The sequence below is a fragment of the Gopherus flavomarginatus genome, chromosome 3, assembly GCF_025201925.1.
Source record: "Gopherus flavomarginatus isolate rGopFla2 chromosome 3, rGopFla2.mat.asm, whole genome shotgun sequence".
NCBI lineage: Eukaryota > Metazoa > Chordata > Testudines > Testudinidae > Gopherus > Gopherus flavomarginatus.
This window is the reverse complement of record NC_066619.1, coordinates 82,597,835-82,613,903: the sequence shown is the minus strand read 5'-3', so window position 1 is coordinate 82,613,903 and position 16,069 is coordinate 82,597,835. Positions and strand designations below refer to the sequence as shown.

Genomic DNA, 16,069 nt, shown 5'->3' with positions numbered 1-16,069 from the left:
TTACTGTGAACTGAAAATCTGTTCATGTTCAATTACATGATAACTGTAATTGCATTTCTCCATTAGAGCTCTTTTAAATTAAAGAGAGGAAAGTAACAGATCAAGATTTTCAGATGGGAATTGTATGCCTATTTCCTATTACCACATATTTAGACTAGGATAACACGGACATTTTTAAAGTGTATAAGTTAAAGTGTTTGAATTAACATGTTAGCTGATTAAGATGAAACCTACACATTAAAATACAACTTGCCCCATTTACAACAGGGTTTTATAATGTGTTGATTAAAACTTTTAGCTAATACTTTTAAAAAATCTCTTTTTATCCTAACCTAGGCATACCCTGATGTGGCAGGGTTTAGAGGATGCCTGTGCAAAGATCTCACACACTGCAGTAAAGACAATGAGTGAGTGGTGTAGGGCTACACACTATTGAATTAGGAAGGAGCCAAAAAGAAACCTGTGGGACTAAAAGGAAGGGTGGATGAGGAAGGACCACCAAACAAGACAAAGAAAGAGCAGCTAGAGAGATATGAATTTGCATGTACCAAGTGAAACTTTAAGGCAATTTATGGCATAAACTTTTAGTAACATGCACAGAATTAGTATTAAGCTTCTATTATACATGATTCAGGCCCCTGGGTTGTCATTTACCTTGACCTGTAATTCTATATTTCTGGAAATCAGGTTGAACTAAATATACACACACACTCTACATCAGTGTTTTCCATGATTCTGAAAGATAAGCCCCTCTTCAAGAAAATGAAATCAATCATCCACTGCCTCACTCTCACTAAATGTTGTTAAGATCTGCTCATCTGAATGTATACATTTTTTGTGCTGCCTTTCCCCAACCCCAGCTAGTCCTTCAGGTGCTGCTCCACATAATGTATTGTAATAAGTGAAATGAATTTAAAATGTTACATTTTTATATAGATATAAGAGAAAGGCAGTGACCCAGCTCTGGACATTTCTTATGCAATATTGTAAAAATTAACATGTATGTACAGTATGATAAAAGTTAAGTCTAAAGAATTGATTTATACCTGGCATCTACCATTTGCGCAGATATCTAATCCATGCTGACCACAAGAAGTCCCATCCATCACCTTTTCTGTTAGAAGAATAGGTTGATCCTTTCCAGCAGGGGAACAATACAATGCACAAGGCTTTTCTTTAATAGAAATTGATGAAAAAAATGCCAAGTTAGTAAAACAGATTTAATAAAAGTAAAATTCTTCCAAACCAATGTTTTTAGTGGTGGTGCCCAGCTTTCTTAATTATATTAATCGACATTAATTATAACAAAAACTTATTTCATTTTATTTAAGGCAAATGAAAAAAAGATACTGAATCTTTCTTCTACGGCTCTTTTTCTTGTTAGAAAACAACTGTATTAAAATCTTCAGTCTACATAATACACATCATGTTGACTGCTAGAATTAGAAGAATATGAACATTTCAGCTGTCTAAAATTTTGATTGTAAGAGGAGATTACTTACTTGTGTCTGGAGGTTCTTCAAGATGTGTGGTCCCTATTTGTATTCCAAACGTGGGTGCGCATGCACACCATGCGCTGGATCAGAAAGTTTTCAGCAGCAATGTCTGTTGTCTGCCCGGGCACCTTACTTTGTAACATGCTCCAGAAGAGGTTATAAGAGATTGTATGGGGTGATGCGCCCTCAATCTCCCTCTTATCCCTGAATAGAGAGTCCACAGCAGAGGGGATGGTGGGCGAGTATTGGAATACAAATAGGGACCACACATCTCAAAGAACCTCCAGTTACAAGTAACTTCTTCTTCTTCAAGCGATGGTCCCTAAATGTATTCCAAACTCGGGTGAGTATGAAGCAGTGATCAGCTTGGAGGTGGGTGTGAGGACATGATAGGTAATGCCGACTGCAGGACGGCATGTCCCATGGTTGTGTCTGCCCACTGGTAGATGGTGTAGTGCGCTATGAAGGTGTGGATGGAGCACCAGTTGCCGCATGACAGATCTCATGCCAGGGGACATCTGCCAGGGAGGCAGCAGTGGTTGCGTGTGCCCTTGTAGAATGGGCCACGATCCTGCTGGGAGAGCACACATAACATTCAGTAATGCACTTAGGGATCCATTTGGATATGCGCTGTGAGGAAAGGACTTGCCCTTTTGACCATTTTGCAGTGGCCATGAAGAGGCGTGGGGAGGTGCAAAATGCATGAGTCCTGTCCAAGTAGAAGGTCAGTGCCCTATGGATGTCCAGGGAGTGCAGTGTCCTGTCCATGGGAGTGGTGTGCAGCGTAGGATGGAAGACCAGGAGATGGATGGACTGGTTGAGATGAAAATCAGAAGCAAGTTTTGGGAGGAACTTAGGGTGAAGGAACAGGGAGACTTTGTCCTTATGGAAAGTTGTATATTGGGGGTCATCCACCATGGCCACTAATTCGCTGACATTCTGGGTGGAAGTGATTGCCACAAGAGGACTTTCATGGATAGGTGTGTGAGAGAGCATATGGCCAGTGGTTTAAAGGGAGGCTTGGTGCGGGCAGACAGAACTAGATTAAGGGTGGGGTAAGGGTAAGGACCGGTGGGAAACAGTTCATCAGGCCCTTCAGAAACCAGACCGTGGTAGGGTGGGTAAACACCGACTGTCTATCCAGTGAATGGAGGAAAACACTAAGTGCCACAAGGTGGACACAGATCGAGCTAAGTGCGAGGCCCAAGTTCTTAAGCTCCAGGAGATAGCCTAGGTCGTTGGGCATGGAGATGGCCTACAGGGGAAGGTGGTGGCATTGCACCCAGGAGGTGAAGTGCTTCCACTTCAAGGTGTAACATGCCCAGATGGAGTCCCATCTGCTGTTCATAAATACACAGCGGACAGGTGACAAACAGGCATTGTCTACATGTGAGCCCCATCCCAAAACCAGACTGTCAATTCAAGCGGGCCTGTGCTGGGGTGTCGAACTCTTCTGTTGTCGTGGGTGAGGAGGCTGACTGATGAGCGGGTAGACAGTCTTAGTAGATCAGGAAACCAGAACTGTCTGGGCCAGCACCTGGCTACCAGGATGACTGTGGCTTGGTCTCAGAGGATCTTACGCAGGAACCTGGGGGTGGAGGAGAACAGGGGGAAAGGAGTGTCAGAGTTTGTCACCTTTGGAGTCTCGACCCCTGGTCCCTCTGGAGCAGTAGAGGGGTATTTGTGGTTTGCTTGAGTTTCCAATGAGACACGACAGATGGATTAGAGAGTAGGGTTGTGGAGTTCCCACTCGTGGTTGAGGTATCAGGTCTGGCTAAGTGCATCTGCCAGTGAGTTCCAGGGCATGATGTTGTCACAGAAACACTAGGTCCAGAGTGGATGCCTCCATGCAGAGTGGCTAGGACCTGGTGCAGCCTTGTTTGTTTATGTATGCCACTGTGGTCGTGTTGTCAGAGAGGATCTAGACATGTTGATTGTGGATCAGAGGCAGGATCATGTGACAAGCCAGGTGGACCATGTGCAGGTCCAGAATGTTGATGTGCATGTGTGCTTTTCGGACAGTCCATGTCCCTTGCATGGCATGGCCATCTAAGTGTGTGCCTGACCCTGCCAGGGAGGTATCTGTGGTAAGCGTGGCTGTAAGGATGGGAGTGGTGAATGGGGTGCCTTTGAGCACCTTGGCAGGATTGGTCCACTAGGTGAGGGAGGTGCAGACCCAACTTGGGACAGTCAGGGGGGAGTCCGGGTGGGCGAAGTGGGGCCTGCAGACTGAGAGGAGCCACAGCTGTAGACAGTGCACATGGAGGTGAGCATGTGGTGTCACATGGGTGCAGGCCTCCATGTGGTCAAGGAGGCACAGACAACGGCATACTGTTGTGCACAGGTTGCAGTGCAGGGTTGACACGAGAGCTGTGAGGGTGGCTAAGTGATCTGCTGGGAGGAAGGCTTGCTCTGCTACAGACTCCAGGCACGCTCCAATGAAATGGATTGCTTGCATTGGGAGAAGCATGATTTCTCATCATTGACACAAATGCCTAGAAAGGCAAGGAGCGAGTGGAGCATGGTGACAGCTGCTGCCATCTCGGCAAGGGATAGTGCCACCAGGAGCCAGTTGTCCAAGTAAGGGAATACAAAGTTCCCAGCCAGAGAAGGTGGGCTGCTACAACCGCAAAGACCTTGCTAAAGATCCTGGGGCCCATAGTGATGCCGAAGGGAAGAACCTTGAATTGATAGTGATTGTCACCTACGCCGAAGACTTTGTGGTGGGCCAGATGGATGTCGATATAGTTACAATGAGTCAGGAAAAAGATCCTGGATTCAAAGTGGGCAGTTCTCTGAAGATGTCCATGCAGTGTGCAGAGGCTGTTAAAAAAGCAAACAGGATTTTAGGAATCATTAAAAAGGGGATAGAAAATAAGACTGAGAATATATTATTGCCCTTATATAAATCCACGGTAAGCCCACATCTCGAATACTGTGTACAGATGTGGTCTCCTCACCTCAAAAAAGGTATACTGGCACTAGAAAAGGGCAACTAAAATGATTAGGGGTTTGGAGAGGGTCCCATATGAGGAAAGATTAAAGAGGCTAGGACTCTTCAGCTTGGAAAAGAGGAGACTAAGGGGGGATATGACAGAGGTATATAAAAACATGAGTGATGTGGAGAAAGTGGATAAGGAAAAGTTATTTACTTATTCCCATAATACAAGAACTAGGGGTCACCAAATAAAATTAATAGGCAGCAGGTTTAAAACAAATAAAAGGAAGTTCTTCTTCACGCAGCGCACAGTCAACTTGTGGAACTCCTTACCTGAGGAGGTTGTAAAGGCTAGGACTATAACAGGGTTTAAAAGAGAACTGGATAAATTCATGGTGGTTAAGTCCATAAATGGCTATTAGCCAGGATGGGTAAGGAATGGTGTCCGTAGCCTCTGTTTGTCAGAGGATGGAGATGGATGGCAGGAGAGAGATCACTTGATCATTGCCTGTTAGCTTCACTCCCTCTGGGGCACCTGGCATTGGCCACTGTCGGTAGACAGATACTGGGCTAGATGGACTTTTGGTCTGACCCAGTACGGCCGTTCTTATGTTCTTATGTATGTTTATGCGTCTTTCATGTTGAAGTCTGCAAACCACACATGCTGGAGGAGGAGGGGAATGATGGATGCGAGCATCATCATACGTAACTTAATCTTTCTGATGAAAGCGTGGAGTAGGTGGAGATCAAGGATAGGGTGGAGAACCCTGCCCTTCTTCGGAATGAGAAAGTACAGGGAGTAAAAGCCCTGGCCAAGGAAGGGGGTGGGCATGGGTTAAATCACACCCTTCATGAGGAGGGCATCTACCTTGTGTTGGAGGAGGGTGCCATGGGCGAGACTCCCTGGAGGCATACTAGGGGGGTCCCAGTGGGAGGGAAAGGTGAGGAACTCTATCGAGTTGCCATGTTGTATGATCTCCACTACCCAACTATCTGTTGTGGGCCATAGGTAGTGATGTGGCGGGTTCACAGATCTTGACCAATGCATCAAAATAGGGCCTTTGGTTGGTGCTATGGCATGGTGGAGGAGGTGGCCATCGCAGATGAGTGCGGGTACTCGGATCTAGAGCACCATTAGGCCAGCTCCTGGTACCGGATGTAGGTGGGCTGGTACATTGGGTATGAGTGCAGAGGACTGGAGAGTTGCTCTTGAGTCCTTCAGGGAGTGCAGAGCTTCATCCATTTTGGCAGAGAATAACTTCCTCATCAAAGGGGAGGTCCTGGATGGTGGATTGGATCTCTCTGGGAAAAAACTGAGGATTGCAACCACACTTCCTGTCGTATCACAATGCCCGTGGCCAGGGAGTGGGAGGACATGTTCACTGCATCCCCTACAGCCTGAAGGCTGACCTTGGCTGTTAGGGGCCTTCCTCCAGCAGGACCTGGAACTGCTGTCATTGGTCCTGTGGGATGTCCTCCAAGAACTCTGCCAGCTTTGCATAATTATTAAAATCATACTTTGCCAGCAGAACCTAGTAGATAGATATACAGAACTGCAACCCAGGAGGTCTAGTCGCTTTGCCGCCTTATCTCAATGGGTGGAGGTAGTGTCTTGGTGTGTCTGTTCTGTGACTGCATGCACTACCAACATGGTAGGGGGCATAGGAAAAAATAAAGTCATGCCCCTTAGCCGGCACAAAGTATCTATACTCCCTCCTCTTGGGGCTTAGGACGCAGGAGGCCAGCGCGTGCCACACTGCCCGTGCAGGTTGCAAGACGGCCTTGTTGATGGGCAGAGCAATGCGTGTTGGTCTCCGAGGCTGGAGGATGTCCAGCAACTGGTGAGGTTGGTCCTGGACATCCTCCAGGGGGATACATAAGTTGAGGGCCACCTGTGCAGCAACTCCTGGTATTGGTGGTGGTCATCAGTAGGTGAGAGGGTGGAGGGGCTCAGGGCCTTGGCCAGATAAGAGGAGGCCACCATTGGGACCAGGGACACTTGCAGTACCGGGCTGTGCTCTAGGTCTTCTTCTGGGTCTGAGCCGGGTGGTTCCAGTGGAGGAACCCAATGGAATGGTGCGAGACCATCAACAGTGGGTATACCTGGTGATTAGGGTCCCATGCAGGCCATTCCTTCCATGGTGCTGGGTCCTGGGGGTACTGTGGGCCCCAAAGGCACAGATACCACCCCGATGGGATCAGAGAGCAAACTGTCTGGTGTGGCACATGTGTTTGGGAATCTGAACTATGCTGGGCAACTAGGGAGAAGGACGTCTCTTCCACTGAGAAGCCCTCTGAGCCCAAAGAGACCTCTGGAAGTGATGGAGACGTCGGTGCAGGCAGTGCCGCAACCAGTGGAGGCGGGTCCCAGCTGAGGAGGATCGGTGCATCTGTCAGTGTAAGAGGCTGAAGAGTGAAGAGAAGTGGCAAGGGGGAGTACAGAAGGTCTAAGTGTGCTGCAGGGATCAGCGGTTCCACTCATCCCGTATCCAGGACACATCCTGCTGGCTGCTGAACCAATAGGGATTGTGCAGAGAAGAGCCCAGTGACTTCTGCCGGGGCTGAGGGGCACGTGTTGGCGGGCTGTCCTACTACTCAATTGGCATGGAGACCAACGGTGATAGTGTCTCTTTCTTGCACTTGGCCCTGCCCCCTGCCTTAGGGAGTGGCATGGCAGGATCCTCACACAACTATGTTTCAGCAGTGTGCAAGAGAACTCGTGGTTCTCCTTCATCACCTTGTCATGTGTCGGCAGTGCTGGTGGATCTGGGCAGAGGCTAGAGGGTGGAACGCTCACTGCTGGTGAAGGGCAGTGCACAGTCTTTACCGACAGTCCAGGACTGGACTCTGTATGAGGACAGAACACTTCTTCCACGAGGAACTTGGGGAGTCACAAGACATGGCTGTCACAGGTCTACAATGGAAAGGACTTGCAGATGTCACAGCATGTTGCGAGGTGTGCCTCTCCCAGACAATAGAGACAAATGTGTTGATTTCTCACTGAGAATGAGTGAGGGCATAAGGCACAGTTTTTAAACCTCGGAACATGGGACATAGTCCCCCAATGAGGTTGGAGTGGTCCTCATAAAGGTTGATTAGCTACACTATTTACATTATTTACAGAACTACTAAAGAAAGAAACGGAACTAACTATGTACAAATGGACTATCGTTCTTGTAGCAACTATGAGTGCTGAAAACATCTGGCTTCAGCACGTGGTGCGCATGAGTATCCATATTTGGAATATGTATAGGGACCAATACTTGAAGAAGAATCTACACTTTTATTTTGCTATACTTCTGACAGATCATAAATACTGGTTAAAAAAAGAACTTAACACATTCCGGATTTTCTAACTATGCAGATAAAAAGAAAAAGCATTTATTTTTAAGAAAGTACATTTCCAAAAGAACCACACACACATTTACAAAGAACTGAAAATGCTTCCCTACTGTTAGAATAAACGAGGGGGTTTCCCTTACTGCTTTTACATCTACTTTATGAAAATACTGCATGAATAATTGTGTAAATTGATTTTTTTAATTCTAAAAAGCCTGAAAAATGATCTTACCAAAAGGCTGCTTTTCACAAACATAACAGTTTGCACTATCATTGCCAAAGCAATCAAAGATTAAAGATTTAACAGCCCTGGCATTGGTAACATGGAACAAAAAATTGAACCACATTTTCATAATATCTTTGTTTACAATTAGCCTGTTGATTTTACTCCCAAACTGTTTTTTGATCAATATAATTACAATCCTGGCTTTAAAATTAATTTCACTTAGTCACATGTACTGTCCGCCTCTGTACCATACTGACTTCTAGATAGAATCTCAGAGGTCTTTGGCTTCATGAATGGTTTTATCAAATATCAAGGGTTCACATCTCTGTCAAATTAAAAAGTGTACTTGAGCTAAACTTTTCACCCTTTTAAATTTTGTTTTAGCCAAGTCATAGAATACTGACTTTCTCCTGGAGAACATGTATCAGCACTTTTGAAATGAATGTCTTACCAAGACATAATTATCTGCTTAAAGTAGTACCTTCGTATAATTTCTTTAGAAAAGTAAAACAAAAACAGATAAAATAAAAGAACACAACAAAATGTGGTTAAGGTTGATGGGAAGCATACAAAGAAGCATACTTGGCTGCAACAAAATAAAGAGGCTGGTTTAGCTCTCCTTCCCTCATTTCCATTATCCCTATTTTGCAGTCCAATGTAATTCTGCACAACTTCTACCACACAAAACCTCAAAAACTGGCTTAATATTAAAAGTCCTATCTGCCCTTTTCTAATTTTAAAATAAAATTTATTCTCCCTTCAGAATGCTATTCTGAATTATCCACTTCAAAATCCACCTATAATTTATACCAAGGGTAGGCAACCTATGGCACGTGTGCCAAATGCGGCATGCAAGCTGATTTTCAGTGGCATTCACACTGCCCGGGTCCTGGCTACCAGTCCAGGGGGCTCTGCATTTTAATTTAATTTTAAATGAAGCTTCTTTAACATTTTAAAAACCTTATTTACTTTACATACAACAATAGTTTAGTTATATATTATAGACTTAATGAAAGAGACCTTCTAAAAACGTTAAAATGTATTACTGGCACGCAAAACCTTAAATTAGAGTGAATAAATGAAGACTCGGCACACCAATTCTGAAAGGTTGCCAACCCCTGATTTATACAATACTAATTTAGGAAAGATAGCTATAACGTTCACATACTCAGCTTGCCTAACTCCCTTCTCAGTTCACGAATCTTACTTCTGTAGTGTCTAGTCCAGTGAGGACTACTCCATAAATGAGGTACTGTTCAGCAGAAAGGTGACAGAATGAGGCCTTTTATTATTTGTTAATTTTCCAAACTGAAGAAGTCCAAACCGGTTGTGTATCATGAAGCACAGCTCTGCATCAGATTGACAGTGAAGAAGGAATGGGGAGGAATTCAGGACTACTTGGATCATAGGCTAGATACCTTCCATGCAATGGGAAGCAGCAGCTTCAGACTACTGCAGCCCTGAGGCTTCATGGTAGATAGAATCTCTGTTTCCACTAAGCAAACTGAGGGAAAAAGCCATCCTTCCCCTTCCCAGCACAGAATTACCAAAGAGGGAGCTGTGCAACGGAATCAGGATTTTGTCAGCAATAATTATTACATTGGTAGAATTTAGATTCATATGTAAAATCTAGAGAGGACTATGCAATCACTTATTCCTTTTTATTGATAAATACACTATCGCAGAATGGCTGTATGTTGAACAATATTAAAAATAGTAAGCATAACTTGTTGACCATTATCAATATTTGAAGGACGACACTCACTATTAAACTAGGCAATTATTATCCTCAGACAAAAACCAAAGAGCTAGACCTTTCACTAAGCCCCAAAGGTCAAGAGAATCTGGCTCTGGCTGACCAACTGAGACAGTGAATTCCAGAACCAAAGGGGCTCCACTGAGTAATAGCTATCTTAAGTACTTACATGGTGCTCATTACTGTAGTATCTGAGTGCCTCACAATCTTTAATGTATTTATTCTCATTACATTCTGTGAGGTAGAGCTATTATCCCCATTTTACAGATGGTGAACTGAGGCAGAGCGAGACTAAGTGCTTTGACAAGGTCACATAGGAAAGTTGTGGCAGCGATGGAAAATGCCCTAGTCACTGGAACATCCTTCCTTACAGACATCCTCCAACTTCAACTGCTGTGATGGAACAGATAAAGACAGTGGTCTCTTGAGCTGTCATGATGCAAGCCATATAGGACTTTACAGATCCAGAACCCACTCCTTGAATTACATTTAGATTATCAAATAACAACTTTCCACTTACTGAAATGTGTACAATACTGACATTTAAAGTTTAAACTGCCTTCCAGTCTCAGTGGTTGGGTGGTTTGACTGAATTGGCAGACTCCCTTTTGCTGCCTGGGTGAGGGGAAAGTCCCTCCCCTCCCTTAATCTATGTGGCTACGTTCAGCTTGGAGGGGAAGGGAGAGAGTGAGGTTCAGTTGACGATAGAGCAGGGCATTTGAGTCAATCCCTGAGTGTCCAAATGGCTAGTTTAGGGGAGATGGCTACCCAGGATTGGTTGCTGGCCTGCCCACCTCCTCCCAGTAAACAAGGCCCCTCGTTGGACTTGGGAGCCAGCAAAGACAGTCCTGCTATCACCTGCCATGCATCCTCGTGAGTTAATGAACATGAGTGTGGCAGAACTGAGTTTCCTGGTATACCATGGAAATAGCCTGATCCACAAAACCACAGAGGCAGCAGAGGTGCAGAAAAGCCCTTTCCCTCAAGACAGAATTAACCACTGCTCTGAAGGTTTTTCCACTTCTTCACAGAACTCAGGAGGCCCACTTGGGTGCATGGGACTTTCTGAATTGTTGCAGCTTTCAGTAGGGCCCAGTGCAGGGTTATGGCAGCTATCAGTTGGCTAGCTCCTAAACCTGAGCGCAGGATCTATGAGGTGTCCAGCAAGTTTGGGTTTTGTCGAGGATGATGAGGTCTCTTGAGATCTAGCAAGGATCCTCATCTATTATGTATCCCTCATCTCTACCATCATTTACTTGCATGAGAGGGGAGAGTGACAAAGGGATCTCAACAGGTGACTACATCAATTCAATGACTTAGTGGGCTAGGTCAAGGGTGTTTGACCTCTTGTTGTAAAGCCAGGAATATCTACACTAGACCACAGTTTTGCTTGGCAAGGTTTTGGGTACAGTTCAACTAGTGTTAATTTAGTTCAGTAAAGTTACAGCCTGCTACTTAAACCCATGTTCTATATAGTGTGACTTCATTCTCCACGTGTTCTTTCGATCTTTAAATTACACTTAATAACGTTTATGATGCAAAAGCTATATTGGATATTTAAAATTAAAGTACCTCTTTCAAGCTTTTGATTAACATATAATGCTCACTACAGGCATCACATTTTATTTGTATGTCAAATACAAGTGTTGAGTGAATCAACACATTACAAACATGTGTAAATGAAATGGGACCCCTGTGAGCGACACACAGTAAATGAACTATGGGACACCACTTTTTAATGCATATTTCTGTATTCATTTCTTTTTCTATACAGTGCTACTTGTCTTTTTGATACTTGCACCCCCTCTTCATCTTCTGACTGAAGAATTGTGACTTGAAATTTAAATTAAAACAAGACCCCATGGTTTCAAATTACAACTTGCCTTTATTCCCATTTTTATTATTTTTACAATTTCTCATTTATTTTTTCTTATTTCTGTTCTTCTTAAATAAAGGAGCTTCATTGATCTTGAGGCAAGGCACCAGGCCACCATATATATATATATATATATATATATATATATATATATATATATATATATATATATATATATGCACATATACAATGTAAATATTGTATTATACAGTGTAGGTGGGGTACCACGCCCACTTTCAAGAAAGAAAAAATTTGGACACCGGACAAAGGTGCAGCACTGAATATATGGAAAAAGATCCTTCCATACTATAGAAAGTCCAATCAGAAGAAGTCATAGTTCACAAACTGTACATTCCCCGATTGGGAAGCTGTCAAAGAACTTGCATGTCCTCTGTTAAATCATATTTGTCTATGTATTTGCGAACACACACATAACATGTATTCAATTAAACTGTTTTTATCTAAAAATGTGATCTCATTTACTCTTTATTTAATGAATTCTGGAGGGAACCAATCACACCTACTCTATACCTCTGCCAACTAATGGGTCATATACAAATGTTATTTTCAATGGAAATCAAAGAAATTATGTACAATTCTTTCAAAAAGAATCTGTTGCTCACATAGTGAGAAACACTGGTAATGTAAGGAAACAAATTATATTTGAAGATGCAGTGTCTAATTAAAACTGGTATTTCTGAGCACCTTGTTGAACAGTGGCACCAATTTAGATATTTCTTTGTGGGGAAGATGGAATTTTGGTCCCTCCTTCTGGCATGGACCTCATTCTGCTCCATGCTCATTCTCCCCAGGGCTCCAGGGCTCCTTCAGCCAGAGAGTCTTCCCTCTCACTTACTCACCTGCTGTTGCCAGGACTCATGTTCTTCCCTGCACTCTGCTGTACAGGAGAGACTCCTCATGTGCCAAACTGCAACACCATTTGACCCATCTGCCCCACTGTCTGGATGGAAGGACATCCAGGTCAAATTTGAGAGGCATTGAGATCCCGTGTGCTAGGTCTCTAATGCCACTCACTGAGGGCTGGTCCACACTGCGGGGGGGAAATCGATCTTAGATACGCAACTTCAGCTACGTGAATAACGTAGCTGAAGTCGAATATCTAAGATCGGATTACTCACCCGTCCACACCGCGCGGGATCGATGTTCGTGGCTTTCCCTGTCGATTCCGGAACTCCGTTGGGGTTGATGGAGTTCCGGAATCGATATAAGCGCGCTCGGGGATCGATATATCGCGTCTAGATTAGACGATACAGCGGGTAGTCTGGACGTGGCCTGAGGTTTACCCAGACTGCTCCTCTGTATGCACAGAGGGGCTGCTGGGTTAAATTTCAGTGGCATTGAAACTAGACAGCTTGAGTGATGCTCCAGATTGCTCCAGCAGCAGCTGTACTGATTTAGTGCAGGACCACTGATTAGAATTTGTCAGGCTTTACCCCAAGCTCTGCAGCCTATAGAATTTTGGGCAATTGCAAAAACCTGGGGAAGGGCATTCACTTCCCCTGCTCCCCAATTGGCACAACTGCAGCTGCAGAGTGACAGGATTTGTGACCCCAGCTGTAAAGGGAACCCTTGACACAAAACATTGCCCAGTCTCCATCTTATGTTTTAGAAACAGCACAAGGAAATATTTGTTTCTACAACAGGGATTTTAAAAAATATACCAGGCAGTAACATTCTTTCCTTGAATGTAAATCAATGTATAAACATAATGAAAATTAGTTTATAGCCTTCAACTTTGACTTTGGAAAGCCCAGTGTCACAAATGTCACTGGGAGTGGGTGTACCAAGATTTCTCAGCCTTTGCTGGCGATGTTGCTGGCAGGAGGCCGTAGCAAATCAGAAACCACCAGGATACATAATAAGGATTGCCTACTTCTTCTAAGGGGAAATTCAGGGTGAAGCTGGAACAAGTGAGGCGCATCTCAGTCCTAACCCAAAGCCTTGGGCCTGGGCCTAATCATTAGACTGCATCTTCAGTTAAGCAGTGTGACAAACTGATTATTTTTGTTGTGAGGTTTAAAGGCCCATGCAGGTAAATTTTGAGTTTAACCTTACTTAACTGTTAAAGGACCACCCAAAAGCTCACTGAATGAGATGCTTTGCTCTTGGAAAGCTTTGACAGTAGCCTTTGAGCAAACAATTCATCAGAATGAATTTGTGAGTGACCTCAGAACTTTGGCACTTAGCAATTCAAGAGGGTTATTTTAAGATGTAGGTACATAATTCTTTCTGACATGGATGATTGCTGTTAATATGAATGATTCTGACATTTTCTTTTAATGTTGCATTATAAATTGCAATAAAGCACTTCTAAATGATCTCACACCTCAGATTGAGTTTTAACACACATTAATTATTGCATCAGTAAGTCATATTTTATCTTTATCAACAGTTGATTATTTTAAAAATGGCTTTTGTAACTCAATTCCTCAAGTTACTTTCTTTGAGGAAAATACAATATGACTAAATTTGAAGACAATTTACTATAATAGCAGCTATCATCCATATTCCTAGCCTGGACTTAGGTAGAACATTTTCTTTTCTAGACCATCAATATTTTGTGCTAACTTTAGCTTACAGATATCATAAACATTTGGTATCACTCTTTCCTTGGTGAGTGCACACTTCAGGTAATAAAGAACATTGTTTCACTGTAGCAATGCATGCAATGTGGATCTTATTTTAAAGCTTGAGCCTGATGAATTATAATTTTCTGTTTTTACACTGCTTTCTAAATGGATATTATAATATTAGATCTAATACTTAGAAGTACATCAAAAGTTAAATGGGTTATAGTTTACTTTTACCTTCATCTATAACAGCCTGCCACTGGAATACATGCTTCTGATATGAAGGTCTGACAGCGAAGGCCTGACATTGCCAGTCCCTGAACGTAGGCATTCCAGCAGGACAAGAAGGATTCTCACATATTTTGTATTGTATTCTGGGTCCATGACAATCTCCTTCAGGACCTGGCCTAGAGAAATGGAACAGACGTTTTTTATTTGTTGGTGACATTATGCCAAACTCTTAAAACACAGTCCACTTCATTCAGTCTATATAAAAAATTGCTTTAACAAGCAGACATCTTTTGATGAAATACATTAACACATTTTAAAAATCAACAACTACAAAATCAAACAAAAAAAAACTTTCGCTTCTATTTTTCCATCAATTCTCTTAAGAAAGATTCACAAATTCCAAATTTTCATTTACACCTGGGAATAGATGGAGAGGGAAGTTCAGCACAGGTATTCAAGACAGGCCCTCCAGCTGCTTTTTTCAATATAATTCAGGTGGGTTTTTTTCAGCTCCTGATTAAGCCAAAGCTGAGTCGAAATCATCAATGAATGGGCACAACACTTGCATGTACTTTAAATTCACAGTTTTCTGCAATTTACTGGTGCACTGCTACAGTTTTCACATTCAATTCCCCTCCCTCTACACTTTCTTCTGGCCTTTCAGTTGTTCCTATGGGTGCTAATTATGGAAGAACAACAGCAGACTGCAGAAACTGGACAGTACGCAATTATTGGAAAATCTTGTCTTGAAAACTATGAAATTAAGACATCCCTAAGTGCTGGAAATAGTTTATCAGTATCTTATAATACCGCTAGAAGTGACATTCACATGGGAGGGAGCTAGGGAAGAATTTTGCACACAGCAAAAAAACCTTTTCTGTCAGAATACCTTGTTCAGTACACTCATTTCCATGTTTTCCTCATCTTCCATTTTACAAACTCCTCTATCCATTTATCTCTATCTCTGGTATGTTTTTCCTCGCTTTTTCTCCACCTTTTTTCTTCTTCCCACTTATGTTACCCATTCCTGTTATCACTAATTCCCTCTCCACTATTTCTCTTATATTCCTTTCCTATGAAGGAAAAAATGGTGTTGAGCAATTGAGAGTGGATGGTATTTTTTTAGATATATGTTTAGAGTTCTGGGATGAAATCCTGGCTTCACTGAAGTCAGCGGTTAAAGACTCCTTGCTTTTAATTTGGCAACTTTTTTTGTTTATTTTTGTTCAGACCTATTTAACTTAAATGCTAGTAAAAACTGTTGAGAGGAAAGATCTCTCTGTGACAGGTTTAAGCATCTGTCCAATTGAGGGTAAGACAATTCCCATTCCAGTTCTCATCTCCTTCAAGGACTCCTCCAGCAAACACATGGAGGACAAGACCTGATATTCTGGATATTTTTTTTTCAGGTGAAAAACATTTAAAAGGCATGAACTCACTTATTTTTTCTTTTGTAGGTCACCTTTAAAATATACCTGTATTTTTTGATACAGTACTTCCAGAAAAGTTTACACTAGGTCCAACTTTGCTGCTCTCACTACACTTTTGCACAGCGGAAGCTGGTGATAGCAACAATGAAGACCAAGCTTCCTCTCACCCCATTACAGTGACAATAA

The 16,069-nt window shown here is 43.0% G+C and overlaps 1 protein-coding gene across 3 annotated transcripts in view; it reads right to left on the bottom strand.

The window, feature by feature from the left end:
• The window catches only part of ADAMTS19 (ADAM metallopeptidase with thrombospondin type 1 motif 19), a 352,203-nt gene that overhangs the window by 63,032 nt on the left and 273,102 nt on the right, over window positions 1-16,069 (bottom strand). For all 3 annotated transcript variants that reach the window (XM_050945615.1, XM_050945613.1, XM_050945614.1), the window contains exons 13-14: window positions 14,460-14,629; window positions 1,047-1,174 (exon numbers count right to left, since the gene is read on the bottom strand). In XM_050945615.1, the coding sequence (XP_050801572.1) occupies window positions 1,047-1,174; window positions 14,460-14,629 (298 nt within the window). The remainder of the gene's footprint in view (window positions 1-1,046; window positions 1,175-14,459; window positions 14,630-16,069) is intronic.